We start from the raw sequence: 26120 nt of genomic DNA, 5'->3' as shown, positions 1-26120 counted from the left end.
CTTAAGAGGATTTCTTGCTCCTCAATACATCAGACTATGGTGATGTTTCCAAGCTGTTCTCTTCCTTCAGGACTGCTAATCACAAGGTTTCTCTGTGTACCTTTTGGAAGATGAAATGCAAGTATAGCTCATCCAGCACCACCAAACAGAATCTGGACTAGAAGATGACCTGGGAGGCCTCCGAGGCAAAGAGCAAAGTCTGTTGGTTCCATACTTCTTGGCATCAAGTCCCATCGGCTGCAGCAGAAGCAGATTCTGTTTGCTTTTCTGGAGTTGGGACAATTCCCGTCTTTCTCCCTCTCTTCTGAACTCCTCTGGGGATGAAGAATTTTTTTTTGCCTTGATCGCTTCCCACCAGTGTGTGATGGATCCAGCGAGGTTTCACTGTTCTCCAAACTTTCTTCAACTCTTTGTGCAGCCCTTTGCATCCCACAATGTATTGTGGGGTCAAAAGTTTCACGTTCAGTTTCCATGTCCCCCTGCCACTCCTCTGGTCTTCCTGCAAGTGAGGGCCAGCAGGAGGCAGCGGTGAGAAAAGAACATCGCTTTGACATTTGTGGATTTGACGATGAATGCTGGGGACACAAACAGTAAATAAACGCCGGAACAGATGGACGCGTCTGACCTGACCATGTGTATCTATTCAGTGCTCAGTCTGCAGGGTTGCTAAAAACGTATCACAGCTTGGCGACCCAGGATATGGTCCCTGCTGGATCGTCCAGACATATCAATGATGCAGTTGAAGTCACAACCTGGAACAGCCAGCCTGAACTTCGCTGGCAGTCAGGGGAGCTGCTGGAAGATGGCCAATTGCTCACTCTCCAGCCCTGTTGCGGGGGTCCATATCATTCATTACTGAAATGCAGGAGTATGTTTTTGTACGTTGCATCAGCAAGGAGGCGAATGGCCACCTCCTCCTCAACTTCACTGACGGTGAAGTTGTCTTTCTGCAGGGTTAATCAAAGGAGAGATTGGAGTCAGGTGTCTGTGGAATCTAAAGGATGAAAGATTAACGGTATTTTCTTGCTGCAATTTGTAATGGAGCCTTAATGTGGGTGGCTGACCACCTTCTTCTTCCTAATAGAAATGTAAAAAATTATGCTGATTTTGATATCTGTTGCTAGTCCCTTTTTGTACCTCTTACTATTTTATCACATATTACTATTCTTTGTATCTCTCCTATTCTTCAGGACCTATGTTATTCTTGCACATTAATATGCATTTTATTTTAGTTTTATGTTGCCCCTTATCTGTATATTTTGGCAAGTGGTGCTCGTGGTATAAAATGTTTCAGTTTCATATTAAATTCATTTTTGAATAGCTACCATTGGTCTTCTGTCACTTTGCCAATGGCCAGGCAAGCGACTCAATTCAAGGGCAATTATGTGCGGGCAGCAAATACTGACTTTGCCAGCAACACCCATGCCTCATGAAAGAATAAATACCCAGTAACAGATTTCCCCAGTTTACGGTGAACAGTTTCTGTCTCATCACATTGACATCAGCCTTACCTAACTCACTTAGGCTCCTTAGGCAGCACCTTCCAAACACACAAACACTTCCATCTAGAAGGACAAGGGCAGCAGATACATGGGAACACCACCATCTGCAAGTTCCCTTCCAAGCCACTCACCATCCTGACTTGGAAATATATCACCGTTCCTTCGCAGTCGCTGGGTCAAAATCCCGGAATTCCCTCCCTACCAGGATTGTGGGTCAACCTACAGCATGTGGACTGCAGTGGTTCAAGAAGGCAGCTCACCACCATCTTCTCAAGGGCAACTAGGGATGGGCAATAAATGCTGGCCAGCCAGCGACACCCATGTCCCACAAATGAATAATAAATTAGAACCTGAATAGCTACTTTGTGTTTTTCCCTTGCCAATGCTAGGCATGATCATATTATGAGGGCTATTGTACAGATATTCACGCATTTTTAAGCTGTTAACTTAATCTGGCTCATCGCTACATCAAAAACAGTACACCCGTTTGTTGGCTCTACGGCCTATTACTGCAAAAACTTACCCTGGGCACAACTCAAGAAATTCACGGCCGCCTAATATTCTGTTGAACATGATGCACTCGTGTAAGATTTTACTCTTCAACAAAATGGCAGAATGCTTCCCCTCAACATTCACATCTACACTTTGACTAAGGTTTTGTTATTGCACTGTGAAACATTGAGAGTTAACTGAACACAGGCATTATTGAAAAGTTCCCTGGGTTCTTGTGTTGAGAAAGCTGTTTTGCGCAATGCACGGATACGCAGAAGTCTTCAACGCGAGTGACTGAATCAAACGGGGCTTTGAACTCACAAAATATCAAGAGGTCATAAGCTGCCTTCCTCAAGAGGAAAATAAAAATCATGACAACATCAGCCTTTCAAAAACTACTTCAATCTGTGTGTGGATGTTATGTTGAGTGAGAATAGGGCTGGGCTTGGCTGCGTTGGAAACCTGCCAACACTCAAATGTCATAGCTCACATATAAATAACAGTCACTGGGTAAAGTCTAAGGAACCAATCTTCAGTAAAAAGCAAAAGACCTTCAGGGAGTGCATGAAAATTGGCAAAGGAGAATCTCAACTGACCATAGTTACATGGGTGGTCCTTGTTTTTGTTAGTACTCGTGAGAAAGCAATGACTAACTGGATAACCATGGGACTTTATCAGTCCAATAATATTTTACAATTAATATTAATAGTTCAGCATGTCATTAGAGATGGCAAGATTCTCAAGCGTATATATACTTAAAAGGCTGCAAGCACCAGGATGACATTATTATGATAACAAAGAACAAAGAACAGTACAGCACAGGAAACAGGCCCTTCGGCCCTCCAAGCCTGTGCCGCTCCTTGGTCCAACTAGACCAATCGTTTGTATCCCTCCATTCCCAGGCTGCTCATGTGACTATCCAGGTAAGTCTTAAACGATGTCAGCGTGCCTGCCTCCACCACCCTACTTGGCAGTGCATTCCAGGCCCCCACCACCCTCTGTGTAAAAAACGTCCCTCTGATATCTGACTTATACTTCGCCCCTCTCAGCTTGAGCCCGTGACCCCTCGTGATCGTCACCTCCGACCTGGGAAAAAGCTTCCCACTGTTCACCCTATCTATACCCTTCATAATCTTGTACACCTCTATTAGATCTCCCCTCATTCTCCATCTTTCCAGGGAGAACAACCCCAGTTTACCCAATCTCTCCTTATAGCTAAGACCCTCCATACCAGGCAACATCCTGGTAAACCTTCTCTGCACTCTCTGTAACGCCTCCACGTTCTTCTGGTCGTGCGGCGACCAGAACTGGACGCAGTACTCCAAATGTGGCCTAACCAGTGTTCTATACAGCTGCATCATCAGACTCCAGCTTTTATACTCTATACCCCGTCCTATAAAGGCAAGCATACCATATGCCTTCTTCACCACCTTCTCCACCTGTGTTGCCACCTTCAAGGATTTGTGGACTTGCACACCTAGGTCCCTCTGTGTTTCTATACTCCTGATGACTCTGCCATTTATTGTATAACTCCTCCCTACATTATTTCTTCCAAAATGCATCACTTCGCATTTATCCGGATTAAACTCCATCTGCCACCTCTCCGCCCAATTTTCCAGCCTATCTATATCCTGCTGTATTGCCCGACAATGCTCTTCGCTATCCGCATCATTAACAACTTGCATTTAAGTAACACCTCGAACAGATTAAATATTCCAACACCCTCCTGAATCCTGCATCAACTAAATTAGGTAAGGGTTCTTCGGGCTGCAATTTGTGACAGGACTGTAACAGTTTAAGTTTATTTACTTATTGTCACAAGTAGGCTTACATTAACACCGCAATGAAGTTACTGTGAAAATCCCCTAGTCGCCACACTCCGGCACCTGTTCGGGTACACTGAGGGAGAATTTTAGCATGGCCAATGCAGCTAACCAGCACATCTTTCGGACTGTGGGAGGAAACCGGAGCACCCGGAGGAAACCCACACAGACACAGGGAGAAGGTGCAGACTCCGCACAGACAGTGACCCAAGGCGGGATTCGAACCCGGGTCCCTGGCGTTGTGAGGCAGCAGTGCTAACCACTGTGCCACCTGGGTGGAGAAATTGTACTACATATTTACACTGCAACGTGTTTATTTCTGTACCCTTCAGCATGTGTTTCACATGAAGCATTCTGTTGGAAGACCGCAAAGTCAAATGGCCTGGATATTTGGTCACTCAGGTCTAGTTTCTCAGGTGCAAAAAGAGCCAAACGTCCAATAAGGCGGCAGGAAGCACATCCTATTACAAGCTAGAAGTAGCAGTAAAATGATCATCAAGAGGAGAAATGGGGACAATTCAGGAGCAAACGAGTGATTGTTCGGTCGTACTGAAGACATAGCTGAGGCACTCAATGAGTTCTTTGCATCAACGTTTACCAAAGGAGAGGAATTTGCCTAAACTACTGTGAATGAATAGATTGCTGGAATACTGGATGAGGTAACAAGAGATAAAGAGGGGGTACTAGAAAGGCTGGCAATACTTAAACGTAGATAAGTCACCAATTTCAGACTGGAAGCATCAGAGGTTGTGGTGGGAAGTTTGGATAGAAATTGCAGAAATATTGGCCACAATTTGGGGGAGGCGATGGCCTAATGGTATTATTGCTAGATTATTAATGCAGAAACTCAGCTAATGTTCTGGGGACTCGGGTTTGAATCCCGCCACAGCAGATGGTGGAATGCGAGTTCCATAAAAAAAGAAATATCTGGAATTAAGAATCCACTGATGCCCATAAAATTATTGTCGGTTATTGGAAAAACCCACGTGGTTCACTGAAGTCCTTTAGGGAAGGTAATCCGCCGTCCTTACCTGATCTGGCCAACATGTGACTCCAGAGCCACAGCAATGTGGTTGACTCTCAACTGTCCTCGGGCAACTAGGGATGGGCAATAAATGTTGGCCAGTCAGCAACGTCCATGTCCCACAAGTCTCAAGATACAGAGGTGGCGTTAAAGGGTTAGAGGACTGCAAGGATAAAACTAGTGATTAAAGGGCAGTGGTGAGGGAGCCTTTAGAAATAATAATCGAGGAGAAAATTAACAGCTATTTGGACAAGAATGGACTAATAAAGGAGAACCAACTTAATTTATTAAAGGCAAATCATGGTCCATTAACTTGAGTCTTTTTTGATGAGGCAACAGAGATAGTGGATGAGGGCGATTGATGACGTGTATATGGCTTTGAAAAAGGTGTTTGATAAAATACCACATCATAGGCGTGTTAGCAAAATTGAAGCTTGTGTGATTAAAAGGGGGCAGGAGCAGCATGGATACAAAATTGGTAATGATCTGTGGTGATTGGCTGTCTCGGGTTATGCAGTGGAGTTCCCCTAGGTTCAGCACAAGGACCACTGCTTTGATATATTTTAATGACTTGGGTGCATAGAAATTTGCAGCTGACGTAAAACTTGCAAGCGTAGCAAATGCTGAGAAAGTTAGCAACAGCATTCAAAAGGACAAACAGACTGGTAGAATAAACAGAGGGCTGATGAAATTCAATGCAAGAAAGTCACCTGACAAATTTTGTGGGAGAGATTGAGTTGAGACAATACATGCTAAATGACACAATTTTAAAGTTTAAAGTTATTAAAGTTATTCATTTGTGTCACAAGTAAGCTTACATTAACATTGCAATGAAGTTACTGTGAAAATCCCCTCATTGCCACACTCCGACGCCTGTTCAGGCGAATTGGGGGGAGAATTTAGCATGGCCAATGCATCAAATCAACACATCTTTAGACTGTAGGAGGAAATTGGAGCACCTGGAGGAAACCCACGCAGACACGGAGAGAACGTGCAGACTCCGCACAGACAGTGATCAAGCCATGAATCGAGCTTGCCACCTTGGCGCTGTGAGGCAGCAGTGCTAACCACTGTGTCATCGTGTACAATACAAAAGGTGCTCGTATACACATTATCGAAAGGGCAGGACAGGTTAAAAGAGCAGCTAATAAAGCAAATATAAGGCAAAGGGATCCGGGTTCAATTCCCAGCTTGGGTCACTGTCTGTGCGGAGTCTGCATGTTCTCCCTGCGCCTGCGTGGGTTTCCTCCGGGTTCCTCCCACAGTCCGAAAGATATGCCGGTTAGGTGCACTGGCCATGCTAAATTCTCCCTCAGGTGTCAGAGTGTGGCGACGAGGGGATTTTCACAATAACTTCATTGCAGTGTTAATGTAACATTATTTATGACACCAATAAATAAAAAATAAAATAAAAAATAGGATCTTGGTTTTATAAAGCCGTATATAATTAAAAAAACCTAAAAATCATGCTAAACCTACAGGAAGACTTGTTTGGCCCCAGTCACAGGATTGAATGCATTCCAGGATGCCACACTTTTGGGAGAGCACAAAAGGGATATATGAGTGCAGGGTTAAGGGATTAAGGTTACGTGAATAGACTGGAGGAGTTGAGGCTGTTTTTCCGAGAGCAGAGAAGGCTAAGAGGAGATTTAATAGGAGTGTTTAAACATACGAAGAGGTCAAAAAGAACAAATAAAGAACTGTTTCCACTGGTTGGACCTTCAATAACCGATGGACACAGACTTAAGCTCACTGGCAAAAAAAAAGCAGATGACATAAGGATAAATAGTTTTTGTATAGTATATGGTTAGGATTTGGAATACACTGCCTGATACAGTGGTGGATACAGATTCAATGGCAACTTGCAACGAGAATCGGATAGATATTTGAAGGGGAAAAGAATGCAAAGATATGGGGAAAGAATTAAATGGGTTGCTCTTCCACTCTTCACTGTCTCTTCACCACTTACCTAAGGACCGCAGCAACCCAATGGTTATAGTCTACAGCTTACTTACCTGATGAGGCTCAGTATTTGGCACATCTTGGACCTTCCTTGCTATTCAGCTGCAGGGATTGGTTCCTAAACCCATAGGGGTGCCCAAAAAGATGGGTCCGTGCAAATTTCTAGGCCAATGTGTTTTTTAAAAAATTCATTCCTGGGACATGGGTATCGCTGGCAGGTCAGCAATTATTGCCCATTCCTAGTTGCCCTTGAGAAGATGGTGGTGAGCTGCCTTCTTGAAATGCTGATGCAACTGAGTGGCTTGCTCAGCCATTTCAGAGGGCAGTTGAGAGTCAACCACATTACTGCATGTCTGGAGTCACATGTAGGCCAGATCAGGTAAGGATGGCAGATTTCCTTCTCTGAAGGGCATTAGTGAATCAGATGGGTTTTTCTGACAATCGACAATGGTTTCATGGTCATCAGCAGATTCCTAATTCCAGATGTTTTTTGTTGAATTCAAATTCCACCATTAGCTGTGACGGGATTCGAAGCTGGGTCCCCGGAACATTAGCTGAGCTTCTGGATTAATAGTCTGGTAATAATGCCACTAAGCTATTGCCTCCTCTCATTAACATGCAGACTGTGTGAAAAGGATCAATGTGGGGCTGATTCAATGGTCAAAATATGATAGTCTGAAATGAGGGTCACAGTTATCCAGCATTTTGTTTTGTTTATATCCAATTCAATCCAATCCAATCAAAGTCCAATTCAAAGTCTCAACAAGTGAGACATTCCAGATCCAAGCTGACAAGACGGGCAAGCCTCTTCCTGTCTTGGGCTTGATCTATATGACCCAAGCTGATTGGAGCAGGCATTGCACTTTTTAAAAAATTCATTCCTGGGACATGGGCATCGCTGGCTAGGCCAACATTTATTGCCCATCCCTAGTGCCCTCGAGAAGGTGGTGGTGAGCTGCCTTCTTGAATCGCTGCAGTCCATGTTCTGTGGGTTGACCCACAATGCTGTTGGGGAGGGAATTCCAGGATTTTGACCCAGTGACTGCAAAGGAACGGTGATATATTTCCACGTCAGGATGGTGAGTGGTTTGGAGGGGAACTTGCAGGTGGTGGTGTTCCCATGTATCTGCTGCCCTTGTCCTTCTAGATGGAAGTGGTCGTGGGTTTGGAAAGTGCTGTCTGAGGATCTTTGGTGAATTGCTCCTCCAAGGCTTGATCTCATTTGCATCTTAGCCAAAAGGCCTAGATGCCGCTTTAAAAAAATTGCTTCAAATAAAGCCTCAATGTAACGTCATGACTTCAACCAAGTGCAGGATGCCAATACTACACTTGATCTATCCAGCAGATTACCGAACTTCAGGACTTAGTGTGCCCCGAGAGCTAATGGCAGCGAAGAAAGCTGTCCTTTTATATGGAGTTTTTTTCCTTCCCTTAGAAAGATCTGAGTGCATCGCATACAATGAATCACTTTGAAGTGTAGCCAGTATTATGAAGGCATACAAGGCATCCAGTTGGCAGATAGCAAAACTTCACAAACATCAGTGAATTAATTAAGTCCTCATTTAACCATTTGGAGGGGGTGGGGGCTTGAATAGTCACTTGCTAAATCCCTGCCCTTTATCAAATAGTGCCATGGCATCCTGAACCACCAAAATAAAATCACCATTTATCAGCCCGTTTGAGGGAAAGTAAACCAAGGGAAGCCAATAAAAAAGGAAATGTGCAAAACAAAATTAAATTCAATAATAATTTAGAATACAGGTGGCTAGCCTGCAGCCTCACAGCACCAGGAAGCCAGGTGATTCCTGGCTTGGGTCACTGTTTGCATGTTCTCCCCATGTCTGCGTGGGTTTCCTCTGGGTGCTCTGGTTTCCTCCGACAATCCGGAAGTCATGCTGGTTAGGTGCATTGGCCATGCTAAATTCTCCCTCAGTGTACCCGAACAGGCGCCGGACTGTGGCGACTAGGGGATTTTCACAGTAACTTCATTGCAGTGTCAATGTAACCCTACTCGTGACAATAAAGAAAGAAACTTAAAATTTGTCAGGTTCTTTATTTTGTTCCCTTCAGGTACCTCCGCGACTCCATATTCCATTGACTTGAAGCAACTTTTAAAGAGATACAGGGAACAACTTCTTGGTTCAAAGAGAATTGTACAGTGGGGACAATCTGTTAGCTGGGGCAGAAGAGATAAAAATATTCGGGGAATTCAAAACATTGCAGGATGCTACAATGGATAATTTGGATTGGATGAGCTTTCATTGGAACAAATAGCTTTTTTGCTCTCTTTTCTTCTCTCATGTTTTTGTCTACTTTCAGAGCTTTTCTTGCTGGTAACCCCCAGCCTTGATTATTTCCCTTCCAGTTTTTAAACAAGTTATTTTACTTTCTCTGAGCAGCAACTCAGCGCCAGGACAATCGACTCATCAAAACCAACACTTCATCATCGCGGGCTGACCTTTGCTCACAAGTCATTGAGTTGCAGCGCTTTCGTTTTTCACATAGATAGTTGTGTTTTCTGCCTGATGAGCCGACACTGCCCTTCGCATAATTACTATTTTCTCGCCCATTCACGTAGACCGCATCCACCTGCAAGAACTTCTCTGCTTTTGTTGAGTCAGCCGCCAGAATATTTAGTGACGATTTGTAGGGTCACCTGGAGGGTGCTTTTTCCTTTGTGGTGGACCCCAGATTTTCCCATAAAACTTTAAATACACTTTTTAAAAAAAAATCCTGATTGGCATAGAACATAGAACAGTACAGCACAGAACAGGCCCTTCAGCCCACGATGTTGTGCCGAGCTTTATCTGAAACCAAGATCAAACTATCCCACTCCCTATCATCCTGGTGTGCTTCATGTGCCTATCCAATAACCGCTTAAATGTTCCTAAAGTGTCTGACTCCACTATCACTGCAGGCAGTCCATTCCACACCCCAACCACTCTCTGCGTAAAGAACCTACCTCTGATATCCTTCTTATATCTCCCACCATGAACCCTATAGTTATGCCCCCTTGTCATAGCTCCATCCACCCGAGGAAATAGTCTTTGAACGTTCACTCTATCATAAGAACATAAGAAATAGGAGCAGGAGTAGGCCATCTGGCCCTTCGAGCCTGCCCCGCCATTCAACAAGATCATGGCTGATCTGAAGCGAATCAGTTCCACTTACCCGCCTGCTCCCCATAACCCCTAATTCCCTTATCGATCAGAAAACTATCTACCCGTGATTTAAACATATTCAACGAGGAAGCCTCCACCACTTCAATGGGCAGAGATTCACTATCCTCTGAGAGAAGAAGTTCCCCCTCAACTCTGTTCTGAACCGCCCCCCCCTTATTTTGAGGCTGTGCCCTCTAGTTCTGGTTTCCCTTCTAAGTGGAAAGAATCTCTCCACCTCTACCCTATCCAGCCCCTTCATTATCTTATAGGTCTCTATAAGATCACCCCTCATCCTTCTAGACTCCAACGAGTACAGACCCAATCTGTTTAATCTCTCCTCATAAGCTACACCCCTCATCTCCGGTATCAACCTGGTGAACCTTCTCTGCACTCCCTCCAAGGCCAATATATCCTTTCGCAAATAAGGGGACCAAAACTGCACACAGTACTCCAGTTGCGGCCTCACCAGTGCCTTGTACAGTTGCAGCAAGACCTCCCTGCTTTTATATTCTATCCCCCTCGCGATAAAGGCCAACATTCCATTCGCCTTCTTGATCACCTGCTGCACCTGCAGACTGAGTTTTTGCGATTCGTGCACAAGGACCCCCAGGTCCCTCTGCACAGTCGCACGATGTAATTTTTCTCCATTTAAATAATATTCCAATTTACTATTATTTCTTCCAAAGTGGATAACCTCACATTTGCTAACGTTATATTCCATCTGCCAGATCCTCGCCCACTCGCTCAGCCTATCCAAATCTCTCTGCAGACTTTCCGCGTCCTCCACGCAATTCGCTTTCCCACTCACCTTCATGTCATCAGCAAACTTGAATACCCTAGATTCAGTCCCCTCCTCCAGATCATCTATGTAAATGGTAAACAATTGAGGCCCCAGCACCGATCCCTGCGGCACGCCACTGGTCACCAACTGCCAACCAGAAAAGCACCCATTTATCCCAACTCTCTGCTTCCTGTTAGATAGCCAATCCCCAATCCACGCCAACACCTTACCCCTAACTCCGTGTACCCCAATCTTCTGCAGCAACCTTTTGTGAGGCACCTTATCGAACGCCTTCTGGAAATCTAAAAACACCACATCCACCGGTTCCCCTCTGTCAACCGCACTAGTGACATCTTCATAAAAGTCCAGTAGATTCGTCAAACACGACTTTCCCTTCATGAATCCATGCTGCGTCTGCTTGATCGAACCATTCTTATTCAGGTGCTCTGTTATTTCCTCTTTAATAATGGACTCTAGCATCTTCCCAACTATGGACGTTAAGCTAACCGGCCTGTAGTTACCCGCCTTTTGTCTACTTCCTTTTTTAAACAGCGGCGTAACAGTAGCTGTTTTCCAGTCAGCCGGCACTACCCCAGAGTCCAGCAAATTTTGATAAATTACTACTAACGCATCTGCTATTACCTCAGCCATTTCTTTCAGTACCCTGGGATGCATTCCATCCGGGTCTGGGGACTTGTCTACCTTCAGTCCTATTCGTCTACCAAGCACCACCTCCTTAGTAACAGTAATTGTATTAAGGACCTCCCCTCCCACCAACTCTCGATCTCTAATATTCGGCAAACTATTTGTGTCTTCCACCGTGAAGACCGACACAAAGAACTTATTTAAAGTCTCAGCCATTTCCTCGTTTTCCACTATTAAATCCCCCCTCTCATCTTCCAAGGGTCCAACTTTCACTCTAGCCACTCTATTCCTTTTTATATACTTGTAAAAACTTTTACTATCATTTTTTATATTTTGAGCTAGTTTAGTTTCATAATCTATCTTTCCTTTCTTAATCGCTTTCTTAGTCGTTCTTTGTTTTTCTTTAAAGCTTTCCCAATCTACGAATTCTCCACTATTTTTGGCCACTCTGTACGCATCTGATTTTATTTTAATACTCTCCTTTATTTCCTTCGTTATCCACGTCCAGTTATCCTTTTTCTTACAGTACTTCTTTATCACCGGAATATATTTTTGCTGAGTACTTTAAAAAATCTCCTTAAAAATCGTCCACTGTTCCTCAGCTGTCCTACCTACCAGTCTGCTCGCCCAGTCTACATTAGCCAATTCCACCCTCATCCTATCGTACTCCCCTCTGTTCAAGCAGAGGACACTGGTTTGGGACCCTACTTTCTCATCCTCCATCTGTATCAGAAATTCCACCATATTATGATCACTCATCCCAAGAGGATCCTTCACAAGAAGATCCTTAATCCTACCTGTCACATTGCACAGAACCAGATCCAAGATAGCTCGCTCTCTCGTAGGTTCTGTAACATACTGTTCAATGAAACAATCCCGACAGCATTCCAAGAACTCTTCCTCAAGCCCTCCACGTCCAATTTGAGTCGACCAATCAATATGTAGGTTAAAATCCCCCATGATAATTGCCGTTCCACTTTTGCACGCATCCATTATTTGCTTGTTTATAGCCCTCCCCACTTCTAAGTTATTATTTGGGGGTCTATAGACCACGCCTACCAGTGTCTTTCTCCCCCTACTATTCCTTATCTCCACCCACAACGATTCCACGTTTTGCTCCTTAGAGCCTATGTCGTCTCTCACTACCGTCCTGATATTATCCTTTATTAACAAAGCTACCCCACCTCCTTTTTCTACCTGTCTATCCTTCCTAAATGCCTGATAACCCTGTATATTCAGTTCCCAGTCCCGGTCACCCTGCAACCACCCTATCTATCCCCTTCATCATTTTATAAACCTCTATTAAGTCTCCCCTCAGCCTCCTCCGCTCCAGAGAGAACAGCCCTAGCTCCCTCAACCTTTCCTCATAAGACCTACAGCATCACACCAAGCACTCATTGCAAAACTATAAAGATTAATTTCTCAGGGTTCAACACACCATCCTTACTCATGCACAGAAATCAGAAATGTACAGTTTATTTTTTTATATTCATTCATGGGACATGGGTGTTGCTGGCTGGCCAGCATTTATTGCCCATCCCCAGTTGCCCTTGGAGGGCAGTTCAGAGTCAACCACATTGCTGTGGCTCTGGAGTCACCGGGTAAGGATGGCAGATTTCCTTCCCTAAAGGACATTAGTGAATCAGATGGGTTTTTCCGACAATCGGCAATGGTTTCATGGTCATCAGTAGATACTTAATTCCAGATGTTTTATTGAATTCAAATTCCAACATCTGCCATGGCGGGATTCGAACCTGGGTCCCCAGAGCATTAGCTGAGTTTCTGGATTAATGGCCATCGCTTATCTGATCATTATAACATTACTATTTGTGGGAGCTTGCTGTGCAAATGTTGTCCAACAGATATCTAATCGAGCACCCATTACCTCGTCCAAAAGCGCCCACAAAAACTGGATTGTGCCCACTCAAAACGAATATTTGTGAAATTCCTACTTAACTGGATTGGTCAGAGACCTGCCTTATGAACAGATGTCATTGCTGAGCAAACAAGACCCCAGAGTGAGGTCTGTCTCACTGAGCACAAACCCTTTTCATATCGTGATGAGGAGGAGGAAGGGCTACTGGCCCCAAAAGCATAAGAACACCTTTCGAGTAGCAAAAAGTAAAAAAATCTGTTAAGAAGAAAATAAAACCTAGGCACACAAAATTAAAGTCTCACAGTTAAATCAGCCTTCCAGAACAGCCCCCAAAGAAACCTGCTAGGTCAAAAGTACACAAGTAAACTACTTCCTTGGCAAAAACCCCCTCAACGGATCTTAACCATAAAAATTATCTACGAAGCACGAGTCATGAGTGTGATGGAATACTCCCCACTTGCCTGGATGGGTGGAGCTCCAACAACACTCAAGAAGCTTGACACCATCCAGGACAAAGCAGCCCACTTGATTGGTACCACATCTACAAAAAAATCCACTTTCTCCACCGGCGATGCTCAGTAGCAGCAGTGTGTACTATTTTCAAGATGCACAAACAAATCCACAAACACTTCCATTTAGAAGGACAAGGGCAACAGATAAATGGGAGCACCACCACCTGCAAGTTCCCCTCCAAGCCACTCACCATCCTGATTTGGAAATATATCGCCGTTCCTTCGCAGTCGCTGGGTCAAAATCCTGTAATTCCCTCCCTAACGGCATTGTGGGTCAACCCACAGCAATTCAAGAAGGCAGCTCACCACCACCTTCTCAAGGGCAACTAAGGAAGGGCAATAAATGCTGACCAGCCAGCGACACCCATGTCCCACAAATGAATAAAAGAAAATCCAGTAGTATGCCCCAAGTCAAGGAATTGCTGTCAATTTAATAAAGGTACAACTCATGAATTCTCAAACACAGAGTGGAATTCCAAAATAAGGTTCAGAAAAAAATATGTTTCCTAAACAAAATCTCTTCTTGCTCAACACTGGGTGGTTGTCTCCAATTCAAAACTTTCACAGCAACTCACACACAAAGGATCTGGTCTCAGTTTCCCACAACAGTCTCAACTCAGTTCAATATTCCTCCTCAAATATCCTCTTCCATCTCAGGATCTATTGTCCTCAAACACCTCTTTGAATTTAACATCTCCAAATATAAACATTTACGTTTTCTATTCTGCTTCGAATTTCGGGTCAATAAAATTTTATACCTATTCTCCGGTTTACGCACGGAACCTTTGTAAGTTGCACATATTTCTCGTTACCTCTGGACTTCCTTTTGAAATTCAACAGCTGAAAAACAAGTTTCCCATTTATCTATCAATGCAAATTTTAGATGCACTCAAACCCACCATCACCTCTCATCGCAAACTTAATACCTTTTAGCGCTTACAGACAATCTGTCTCTTGTATCCTTCCCCCTGTTTCATTAACCCTGGGACATACACACAGCTTCCTTTACCTACCGAATACCAACATAATTCCAAAAATATGTTAAAAATACATTGCTCATCAGACCAGATTACGAAACAATTTCAGCTGACTCATTAGCCTTTGTTCCAGGTTCACACTGCTGTCATGCAGTGGGGAAAATTGGCATCGTAATTTTAGCAGTCATTTGGCAAAGTGAATAGCTTGCCTTTCGTAGAAATCTGTCCAAGTTTCATCCCAATGAAATCAAATCAGGCACAGGGACAGCAGAAGGCCATTCAGCCCGTCCAGCTTGTTCTGCCACTCAATCATTCACCCGTAAAATGCATAATTCCTTGACTTTCTCTGACTGAAATCCATGAATCTCAGTGTTGAGAAAATTTCAAGTGTCCTAGCACCCACAACTTTCTTCTTGGAGAATGTTTTTAACTACCCCTGATTTCACTGCCGAATGGTAAAAAAATATACCTACTTCATAGAATCTATAATGCAGAAGGTGGCCATTTGGTCCATCGAGCCTGCACCGACAACAATCCCACCCAGGTGCCATCCCCGTAACCCCATATATTTACCCTTCTCGTCCCCCTGACATTAAGGGGCAATTTATCATGGTTAATCAACCTAACCCGCACATCTTTGGACTGTGGGAGGAAACCAGAACACCCGGAGGAAACCCAGGAGGACACAAGGAGAATGTGCAAACTGCACCCAGACAGTGACCCAAGGCTGGAATCAAACCTGGGTCCCTGGCGCTGTGAGGCAGCAATGTTAACCACTGTGCCACTGTCTTGGATTCATCATCACTCTGCGACTGTCTTGGATTCATCACCAGCGGAAACTGTATCTTTCTAACCATTGATCACTTTCTTTCATTTTATGCACTTCAATTAGCTCGTCCCTCAGCCTTTGAAACTCAAGCAAATATAAGCAAAGATTAAGTAACCTGTCCCCATAATTTAACCCTTTAAGCCCTGGTATCGTGCTGGTTAATCAGTGCTGTACTCCTTCCAAGGTTAATACCTCTTTTCTGAGGTGTGGTGTCTAAAGTTCAATAGAGTACTATGGATGGGGTGTGACCAGAATTTTGTACAATGGAATCATAAAATGTTCCCCTTAGTATTCCAACCACTGGAGATTAAAGAATGTCAAGATTTCATGAGATTTTGATTATTTTTTGCAGTTCTGTGCTTATGTTTTAGCAATTTGTGTACACGGCCACCCAAATCCCTCTACTCCTCCAGAGTTCCAGGCCTATCATTAAGACAATATTCAGATTTCTCTGCCTCAGATTCAAAGTGGATGACCCCTCACTTCCCCACATTAAAGTCCATATGCCACTGTTTTTGCCCACGTCACCTAATCTGTCCATATCCAATTGTAACTTCCCTCTCTCATCTGCACATAATACCTTGCCTCCTAGTTTAAATGTCATCTACAAACTCAATATATTAAAATTTAAAGCTCCAGTACACATCCCATCAATCAGGAAATGTTCTCTTCATCTCCACTCTCTATCATCCACCTCCATTTGCATTTGATAATCCAGTTTGCCAGCAGGAGATACAGGTAACACAAAAGGCCAGTCGAACATTCTTTTCAACTCTTAATGGCTGGGACGTTTGGCAGTCTTTGAGACCTAACCAAATTCCAGACACTAGACATACATCAGTTGTTGAAGACCAGTGAAGAGGTGGGGGGGGGGGGTCACGTGACAGAGGCCTTTGGCTGGTTAAGCCATTAATAGTGCCTTGCTGGGCTGAATAGCTCAGTGTGCTCTTTAACAGCTAACTAGAAGCTACACAAAGAAGCTCTGCCCAAGTTGAACACATGGCCCATCTACGCTGCTTCTGTTGGAGGTTCTGTGCCATCATCTACAAGACTGATGCATCTTTGCATGCCTAGCTCATCTTGTGATGTTAAAGCCACCAGAAAGGTGAATTATCCAGCATCGGTTTTCAGCGTGACGATCTCTGTGGAGAAATACCTCAATTGGACTTTGGTTCTGGAACGTGAACCAATATTTATTTTATCTATGGTCTCGGTACAGTAAGATTTGCCTTTTCTCTATCCTTCTCTCGTCATTATCCGAGTTTGGAAGTGACATAGCGAACCCTCCTACCCATGTTCTGAGTGTGTGCAAATAAACTAACCCTTTGAGTTCATCCTATCTCAAGTTTGCTACGTGGGTAGGAATAGAAACTTGGATTGCTCGCCTAAAAACTGAGGGGTTGAGGAAATACAGCAACACTTATAAAGAGGGAACAAATGAGAATACCTTTCTGTTTATGGACAGGTGATAAGGGCAGAAATTAGTGCTGTTCAAATTAACTTGATGGGCCGAATGGCCTCCTTCTGCACTGTAGGGATTCTATGAACTCCCCTCCTTTCCATAACTCCACGTCACAAGGTTAATTCCCATTGTATGCATTTTTACTTTCTTGTTAGTAATCTCTTAACTTTGTAATCTCTTAACTATCAATTGCGTGGGTTAGGTGGACTGGCCATGCTAAATTGCCCTTAGTGTCGGGGGGGACCAGCTAGGGTAAATGCTTGGGGTCATAGGGATAGGGCCTGGGTGGGATTGTGGTCGGTGCAGACTCGATGGGCCGAATGGCCGCCTTCTGCACTGTAGGATTCTATGACTCTGGACGTCCATACACTCAACATCAACTGACACTCCTCCGTATTAGTGACCGACTCAAAAGGGTTGCAGACCTGGCTTATCTTTCGCCAACCTATGTGCATCCTACAATATGCTCACCACACAGAAAGCAAAGGTGAAAATTGCCCCCAACATTTGCGGGGCAAACTGCACAAGTTAAAATTCATGTCCCTACATGACATTCAGCTAGCAGCTCGTTCACAGGATAAGCTCCAACATCCAGTAAACAAGAGTGGAGTTATCGTGCAATCACTAGGCTGAGTAATAACACATTTTCCTTTGCAGATTTAAAACCGTGCGGAGAAGCAGCGAGAGGTCTGCATGAGGTTCCAACACTCGCAGCAGCAAGTTTGTTTCTCAAGTGGTAATCCGGCACAGATGCATCACTTAATATCAAGGAAAACAAATAGCATATATCTGACAGCAAGGGGTAATGGTAGAAGCCCCAACATCACCAAATGAAGTTATCACAATGTGTTTTTTTAAAAGAGGGGGCAGATCAGGAGAGGGTAAGAACTCAAAATCAGAACCATATTTGAGGAAGTTGATCTTTCTCCAGACCCTAGCTGTGACTGTAACATTACATGCTTGCCTTCATCGGTCGGGGCATTGAGTATAAAAATTGGCAGGTCATGCTGCAGCTGTACAGAACCTTAGTTAGGCCTCATTTAGAATATTGTCTACAATTCTGGTCGCCACACTACCAGAAAGATGTGGATGCTTTGGAGAGGGTACAGAAGAAGTTTACCCAGGATATTGCATGGTCTGGAGGATATTAGCTATCAGGAGAGACTGGATAGAGAACATAGAACAGTACAGCACAGAACAGGCCCTTCGGCCCACGATGTTGTGCCGAGCTTTATCTGAAACCAAGATCAAGCTATCCCACTCCCTCGGTTTGGTTCTCACCGATAACCGATAAACTCGGTTTGGTTCTCACTGGAACAACGGAGGTTGAGGGGTGACCTGATAGAGGTTTACAAGATTACGAGTGGCATGGACAGAGTGGATAGTCAGATGCTTTTTCCTAGGGTAGAAAAGTCAAGTACGAGGGGACATAGGTTTAAGGTGCGTGGGGAAAAGTTTAGAGGAGATGTGCGAGGCAAGTTTTTTTTAAGATGTGGAGATGCCGGCGTTGGACTGGGGTAAACACAGTAAGAAGTTTAACAACACCAGGTTAAAGTCCAACAGGTTTATTTGTCCAAATTAAACAGGTCCAAATAAACCTGTTGGACTTTAACCTGAAGTTTTTTATACACAGAGGGTGGTAAATGTCTGGAACACGCTGCCCAGGGAGGTGGTGGGAGCAGATACGATAGCAGCATTTAAGGGGCAACTAGATGAATACATGAGTAGAATGGGAATGGAAGGACATGGACACCGTAAGTGCATACGGTATTAGTTTAGGCAGACATCATGATTAGCACAGGCTTGGAGGGCCGAAGGGCCTGTTCCTGTGCTGTACTTTTCTTTGTTCTTTGCACATTCTGCACCCTCTCCTTTCCTTCTCTATGTACGGTATGCTTTATCTGCAGAGCGCGTGCAAGAAACAATACTTTTCACTGTATGCTAATACATGTGACAATAATAAGTCAAATACTTCCATTATGCTGCAGGGACACAATTTCCAGCATGGGTGGGTGAGGGGAATTAGTTATGTGTTCCTGCTGCAGACTTAACCCCAGTGAATACGACAAAGCCAAACACAGGTAGACCCTGTCACTGAGCATGATATGATGGAACAGCATGCAGCAGGCTAGTCTAGGCTAAGGCTATTTTAAATGGAAGTTATTGAATTTCTTTTTTTTAAATCTCCGCGGAAGAAATGGGCACAGATTAAATGCAGAACAATGGTTAACTTAGGAATGATTCCAAAGCCGTCATCCCATCAAATGGCTCAGACAGTATAAACCACAACAGAGCATATCAGCATCATTTAAACCAGGAGACCAGACAAAATGACTCCCGAGACTTTACTTTTAATCATTTATGTCGTGGAGTTCACAGAGGCTTTATTTGGGTCTTCTTTCACCAGCAGCACATGCCCTGGGTGAAAATCCACGTGGAGGAGACAATATCAGTATATTGTAATTCACAATTTGACTAAATGCTGCTGCAGTCATCGTTAATATGGTTTGGTTAATGAACTGAATTGAGGTGCAAGCAAATAGAAATACAGGGTGGTCACATTCTCATTGGGTGATGCTGGCCTGAGCTGCGAGTGAAGGTAGCACATTGTGCTGGTGTAAAACTCTCACCCAAACATATGGATAACATTTTACCCAAACATACTGATGGGTGACAGGGTGGCACAGTGGTTAGCACTACCGCCTCACAGCGCCAGAGACCCGGGTTCAATTCTGGCCTCCGCTGACTGTCTGTGTGGAGTTTGCACGTTCTCCCCATGCCCGGGTGCTCCGGTTTCCGCCTACAGTCAAGATGTGTGGGTTAGGTGGATCGGCCATGCTAAATTGTCCGTTAGTGTCAGGGGGATTAGCAGGTAAATATGCGAGGTTACAGGGATAGGGCCTGGTTGGGATTGTCGGCGGCGCAGGCTCGATGGGCCGAATGGCCTCCTTCTGCACCGTAGAGATTCTATGGTCTCTATGAACATTCTTTCCTTTTTTGGAAGCCAACTGCAGCATTTTAATGTGAGCACAAAGGCTTCATCTGTTTGAATAAAAGATGATTGGAATATGGAATGCATTAGGACATTCGAGGCATTCAAGAGGGCATTAGATGATTACTTGAATAGAAACAATGTGCAGGGGGTACGGGGAAGAGACAGGGCAATGGCACTAAGCCACGACGCTCGTTTGGAGAGCTGGTGCAGACACGATGGGCCAAATGGCCTCCTTCTGCACCGTAACAATTCTGTGATTCTGCATTTGCTGCATAGGAAGAGAGTGGGCTAAGGTGGTGCACAATTCTTGTTCACTGGACCCCTCGGTCAGCCCCCAGAGGTCGCAGCTCTTAGCCACTGTTTTCCAGGTGTTAGTGTCCACCATCTTTGTAACTTGGTTGACGTGGAGGCACAGACATCCACAAGGTTGCGACCCAGCAGCCATTTCATCACACAGAACACCCCATGAACATTGTCAAGCCAGCTCAGGCACCATTATCTTAGTGAACTCATGCATGCTGATGGAATTAGCTTGCTCTGTGGAGAGATGCTTCAGCCGAGAGATACATCTGAGGCAGCAAAGGTGGAAACTGTTCAGCCTTTTCTCCTGCCTTGCATATGTTGCCCAGGTCTTAGCACCATAAAGGGGTATCCTGAGGATGCAGGCTTGGTACACTCAGTTTGGTGTTCTCAGTCAGGGTGCTGATGCTCCACATTTTCTTGTTCAGCTTTAAGTTTATTTATTAGTGTCACAAGTAGGCTTACATTAACACTGCAGTGAAGTTAGTGTGAAAATCCCCTAGTCGCCACACTCCGGCGCCTGTTTGGGTACACTGAGGGAGAATTTAGCATGGCCAATGCGTCTAACCAGCACGTCTTTCCGACTGTGGGAGGAAACCGGAGCACCCGGAGGAAATCCACACAGACACGGGGAGAATGTGCGCACTTCACACAGACAGTGACCCAAGCTGGGAATCGAGCCCGGGTCCCTGGCATTGTGAGGCAGCAGTGCTAACCACTGTGCCACCGTACTGCCCAGCTGGGACGTCACAGCTTGCAGTGTTTGCGATGTAAGTGTTGATTTCAGCATGAAGTGACATATTGCTGGTGTTCGTGGAGCCTGGATATATGAAGATATTGGAAACCTCCAGCGTCACATTGATAGATGACAGTACGGCAACAGCCAGGACCATGACATTTGCATTCCTGATGCTCAAACCAATCTCTTTATCGTTGAGAGAGTCTGTGCATTTGTTGCTGAAGGCATTCCTCGGTATGGAACGCGAGCGTAGTCAGCTTAGGGCAACTCTGATGAGAACTTGGTACAGCTTTGTCTTGGATCTCAGACGAGCAAGGTTGGAACAGCTTTTCATCAGTTCTGGCTACATAAGTAGACACACTATGAAGGCATATGCCTTCAGCAAAGAGCGACAGTGCCTGAACACAACCATCCAACCCCCCTCCCCCCTGCAGATCTCAATGCGGTTTGACGTTGCCCTGTCATAGCTGACTGTGCCCATCATTATGTCATGGAAAGAGGAGATCACGTTGAGCAGTTTCGGAAGGCAACCAATTTTTTCCAACAGCTTAGACTGCCTCTGCTCACATGGCTGAATGGTATGACCGATAAAGGCAACATATTGTGGTCCCCTTTGTTCACATTTCTCTTGCCACTGCCAGACTGAGAAGATCATATCACTGTAGATATTCCTGTTCTGAACCAACACTGGGACTCAGGGAATGTGTGTTCAATCAGGATATGCATCCTGACAAGGGCAACATGGGAAGATACTTTTCCCATGATGCTCAGCAGGGCGATGCCTCGCTGGTTGTTGCAATCGCTTCAGTCTACCCTCGGTCACCAGAATCTGGAGTTGGCACCGTTGGACTAGGGTGGGCATAGTAACTAGTCTCACAACACCAGGTTAAAGTCCAACAGGTTTATTTGGTAGCACGAGCTTTCGAAGCGCTGCTCCTTCATCAGGTGAGTGAAGAGTTCGGTTCACAAACAGGGCATATATGGACACAAACTCAGTTACAAGATAATGGTTGGAATGTGAGTCTTAACAGGTAATCAAGTCTTTACAAATGCAGACAACGAGTGTGGAGAGAGGGTTAAGCACAGGTTAAAGAGGTGTGAATTCTCACAAGCCAGGACAGTTAGTGAGATTTTGCAAACCCAGGCAAGTTGTGGGAGTTACAGATAGTGTGACATGAACCCAAGATCCCGGCTGAGGCCGTCCTCATGTGTGCGGAACTTGGCTATCAGTCTCTGCTCAGCGATTCTGCGTTGTCGTGTGTCATGAAGGCTGCCTTTGGAGAACGCTTATCCGAAGATCAGAGGCTGAATGCCCGTGACTGCTGAAGTGTTCCCCAACAGGAAGGGAACACTTCTGCCTGGTGATTGTCGAGCGGTGTCCATTCATCCATTTCGTAGCGTCTGCATGGTCTCGCCAATGTACCATGCCTCGGGACATCCTTTCCTGCAGCGTATCAGGTAGACAACGTTCGCCGAGTCACAAGAGTACGTACCGTGTACCTGGTGGATGGTGTTCTCACATGAGAGGATGGCATCCGTGTCGATGATCCGGCACGTCTTGCAGAGGTTGCTGCGGCAGAGTTGTGTGGTGTCGTGGTCACTGTTCTCCTGAAGGCTGGGTAGTTTGCAACCGGTGCTTGGTGAGTTCAGGCAGTAAAGCGTTAGCACCTGGAGCTTTCCTCATGGCCAGTAAGTCAATAACTTTGCTAAGGTCCTGCGGCGTGGATTCAATATCAAGCTCTGTCATATCAGGCAGGCTTTCTATGGTGCTTAGAGCTTCCTCAGTGACAGTGTTCTCCCCAAGTACAACAAGGGTGTGTTCCACCCATCGCTCCAACTATTCATTGCAGTCAGGATTGGCCTCCCCTGCCTTTGTTTCCAATGGGATCCTTTTCTTTGGTGATGGATACGTTGCCCTTTTGATCCTTTTATACAACTCCCTATGTTGAAGAACATCTGGATATCCGAGCAAAGTTGTAACCAATAGCCATTGGCGCACTGCCTAACAGTTGGTGGGCTTTATTTTGAATACTTCTTGGTGCATTCAGTGTTCTTGCTCAGATCTCTCATGATTAATGACAGCAGACTACTTGGCTTCAATGACAGGTCCCACCACTGTGATGTCAGCCTCAAACAGTCAGCATTTTTCCATCCTTGCTTCCTGTATTGGGAGAGTACTGCATTGTAGATGGTACCATTTCGCTCCTGCACTCCATGCCCAGCAGTTGATGTGATGCGTTGAGTGTGTTGGTGACGAGAGTTAGCATGCTTCCTGCTTTTGCAATTTACCTTGCTTCTCATTTTTGGCCTCCACCACCGGCTAGCTAGCAGCAGAATTCTGAGAGTTTCACCCACGCAGCCTCTCCCTAAACAGGTCCTCAGCTATGCCTCCTTGTAACTATACACAAACTGGGTACCTCGCAACCCCAGGCCAAAAATTCAGAGAAACTCGGAAGGAGTGTGGCCACAAGGTATCCATGCCACATGGGTGTCCTGGAGACACCCAAGATCAGGCCACTGGCTCCAGCTGGATCGGATCACCAGCAGACGTCATCTGGACAGCATTCTTAATACACACAGGTCCACCATAGCACTGACTGCGATACAGATCTGGTTATTGGAGCAGAGTCAATCACAACATTTCAGAGCACATAAACATTCAAAGGAAAAGTATATTAAAAGGGAATGAGCAGGAATATTGGATTCCAATGGAAATCCCCAATAAGGAGAGCAGGCAAAAACGGCAACAGGCATGATTCCGGTCAAGACCTCTTTCCATGACAACATTTCTGTGAAACCACCTAAATTCAGCATCAAAGATCACAAACTCTCTGCTGTTCTTGTGAGGAGAGTGGCCACAGACAAAAATGACTGAAAATGTTTTGTGACAAAAAAAAATCATAGAATCCCTACAGAGGCAGGCCATTTGGCCCATCTGCACCGACTCGCTCCGATACGGCATCTTACCCAGATCCTATTCTCATATCCCCAAGTATCTATGCCACTAATCCCCCTAAACCTACACATCTAGGGAAACTAAGGGGCAACTTAACATGACCAATCCACCTAACCCGCACATCTTTGGACTGTGGGAGGGAACTCCCGGAGCACCCGGAGGAAACCCACGCAGACACGGGGAGAACGGATCTTCCCTACCCCTCGTCGGTGACATCATAAGGTTCATGCTAAAACGTCCCTCACCAGCTCTGACTGAGGGGGGAGAAGGGGCCCATGATTGCGGGCTGGGGGGAGGGGGAGTAGTCGCAACGATCCTGATTAAGGCGACCTTTAAAGATGGTGCTCTGATCTCTGAGCAACGGGTTTCTGGTCAATGTGTTGAGGCCCCCCCCTGGTTTGATGGCTGAAAGGAAACTCGCTGGTTTTCTTGCCAGAAACAACACTCTGCCATTTTTTGGTAAGATTTTGCCCATTGTCTTATTGGTGTCCTAAGGATCAAGTGGGAAGTCAGGTATTTTTCGCGTGTCGGTGCAGACTCGATGGGCTGAAGGGCCTCTTCTGCACTCTATGATTTTCTGATTCTAACGTGCAAACTCCACACAGTCACCCAAGGCCAGAATCAAACCCAGGTCCCTGGAGTTGTGAGGCGCCTTTCGTGATCTGCAGAGATTGCAAATGCTTCTCGGCCAATTCAAGTAGGTGGAATCATTTGTCTTCAAGTGGGTGGAAATATTAGTGTTCCTTTTGCTTACCTCTTATTATCAAGACTGTAGAGCAAAGCATTGGTTAGAATATCTCATGAACCGAGGGAAATGAAAAGTGAAAACAGAAACAAAAATAAATGTTTGTAAATCAATCATGTGTAGGATTAAATTGGTTTGATTATACGTACCACACCGGGTTTTAGCTGAAATACTAGTGGGACGGAATAGAGCAGCGAATATATTGTTGATACAACTGAAGTCATCCAGGACTGACGAACCTCACGACTACGAGGAATCCAGTGAACTGTGTACTGTAAAATAAATGGGAGACGGAAGTCATGCTGAGGAAGATTTTTAGCGTTGGAAGTAGAAAGGAGCGTTAAACAACAACACTCACTCTACCAAGGTTAGATATATTTACATTCGGTTACTGGCTATGTGGCAAGTTCCACAGTGAATCCGAATTGGACCAGAACGTAGCATCATCTGGCACATTTGAACCTAAAGCTGAGCAGAAACTGATAGCCAAGTTCCGCACACATGAGGACAACCTCAACCGGGATCCTGGGTTCATGTCACACTCTTTGTAACCCCCACGACTTGCCTGGGCTTGCAAAATCTCACTAACTGTCCTGTCTGGAGACAATACACATCTCTTTAACCTGTGCTTAACACTCTCTCCACTCACATTGTCTGTACCTTTAAGACTTGATTACCTGTAAAGACTCACATTCCAATCATTATTTTGTAAATTGAGTTTGTGTCTTTATATGCCCTGTTTGTGAACAGAACTCCCACTCACCTGACGAAGGGGCAGCGCTCCGAAAGCTAGTGGCTTTTGCTACCAAATAAACCTGTTGGACTTTAACCTGGTGTTGTGAGACTTCTTACCACATTTTAACCTAAACAGTCCTAAACAGCTCTTCGTCAATATCTGATCAAGAACACTGTCCCCTTCTCTCATCAAGGCGGCGCAGTGGTTAGCACTGCTGCCTCACAGCGCCAGGGACCCAGGTTCGATGGTTGGATCACTGTCTGTGTGGAGTTTGCACGTTCTCCCAATGTCTGCGTGGGTTTCCTCCGGGTGCTCCAGTTTCCTCCCACATTCAGAAAGACATGCTGGTTAGGTGCATTGACCCGAACAGGCGCCGGACTGTGGCAACTAGGGGAATTTCACAGTAACTTAATTGTAGTGTTAATGTAAGCCTTACTTGTGACTAATAAATTAACTTTACTCTTACTTTTCTCAAAGCCATCAGCAATTCCTTTCCTGGAGTCTCTCCAACTTTCCCAGAATCTTTAACTCCAGCTTTCTACACGGAAAAATCTTAAATGTTCATTTAATACTTTTCACAACCTCGGAATACCCCAAAGCACC

The 26120-nt window shown here is 45.0% G+C and overlaps 1 protein-coding gene across 1 annotated transcript in view; it reads right to left on the bottom strand.

The window, feature by feature from the left end:
- The window catches only part of alg14 (ALG14 UDP-N-acetylglucosaminyltransferase subunit), a 97436-nt gene that overhangs the window by 41880 nt on the left and 29436 nt on the right, over positions 1-26120 (bottom strand). The window contains exon 3 of the mRNA XM_078218822.1: positions 24931-25053. Within this exon, the coding sequence (XP_078074948.1) occupies positions 24931-25053 (123 nt within the window). The remainder of the gene's footprint in view (positions 1-24930; positions 25054-26120) is intronic.

This window comes from Mustelus asterias, chromosome 8, assembly GCF_964213995.1.
Source record: "Mustelus asterias chromosome 8, sMusAst1.hap1.1, whole genome shotgun sequence".
Lineage (NCBI taxonomy): Eukaryota > Metazoa > Chordata > Chondrichthyes > Carcharhiniformes > Triakidae > Mustelus > Mustelus asterias.
Note: the sequence above shows the minus strand (reverse complement) of the source record. Positions and strands in the feature narration are given on the sequence as shown.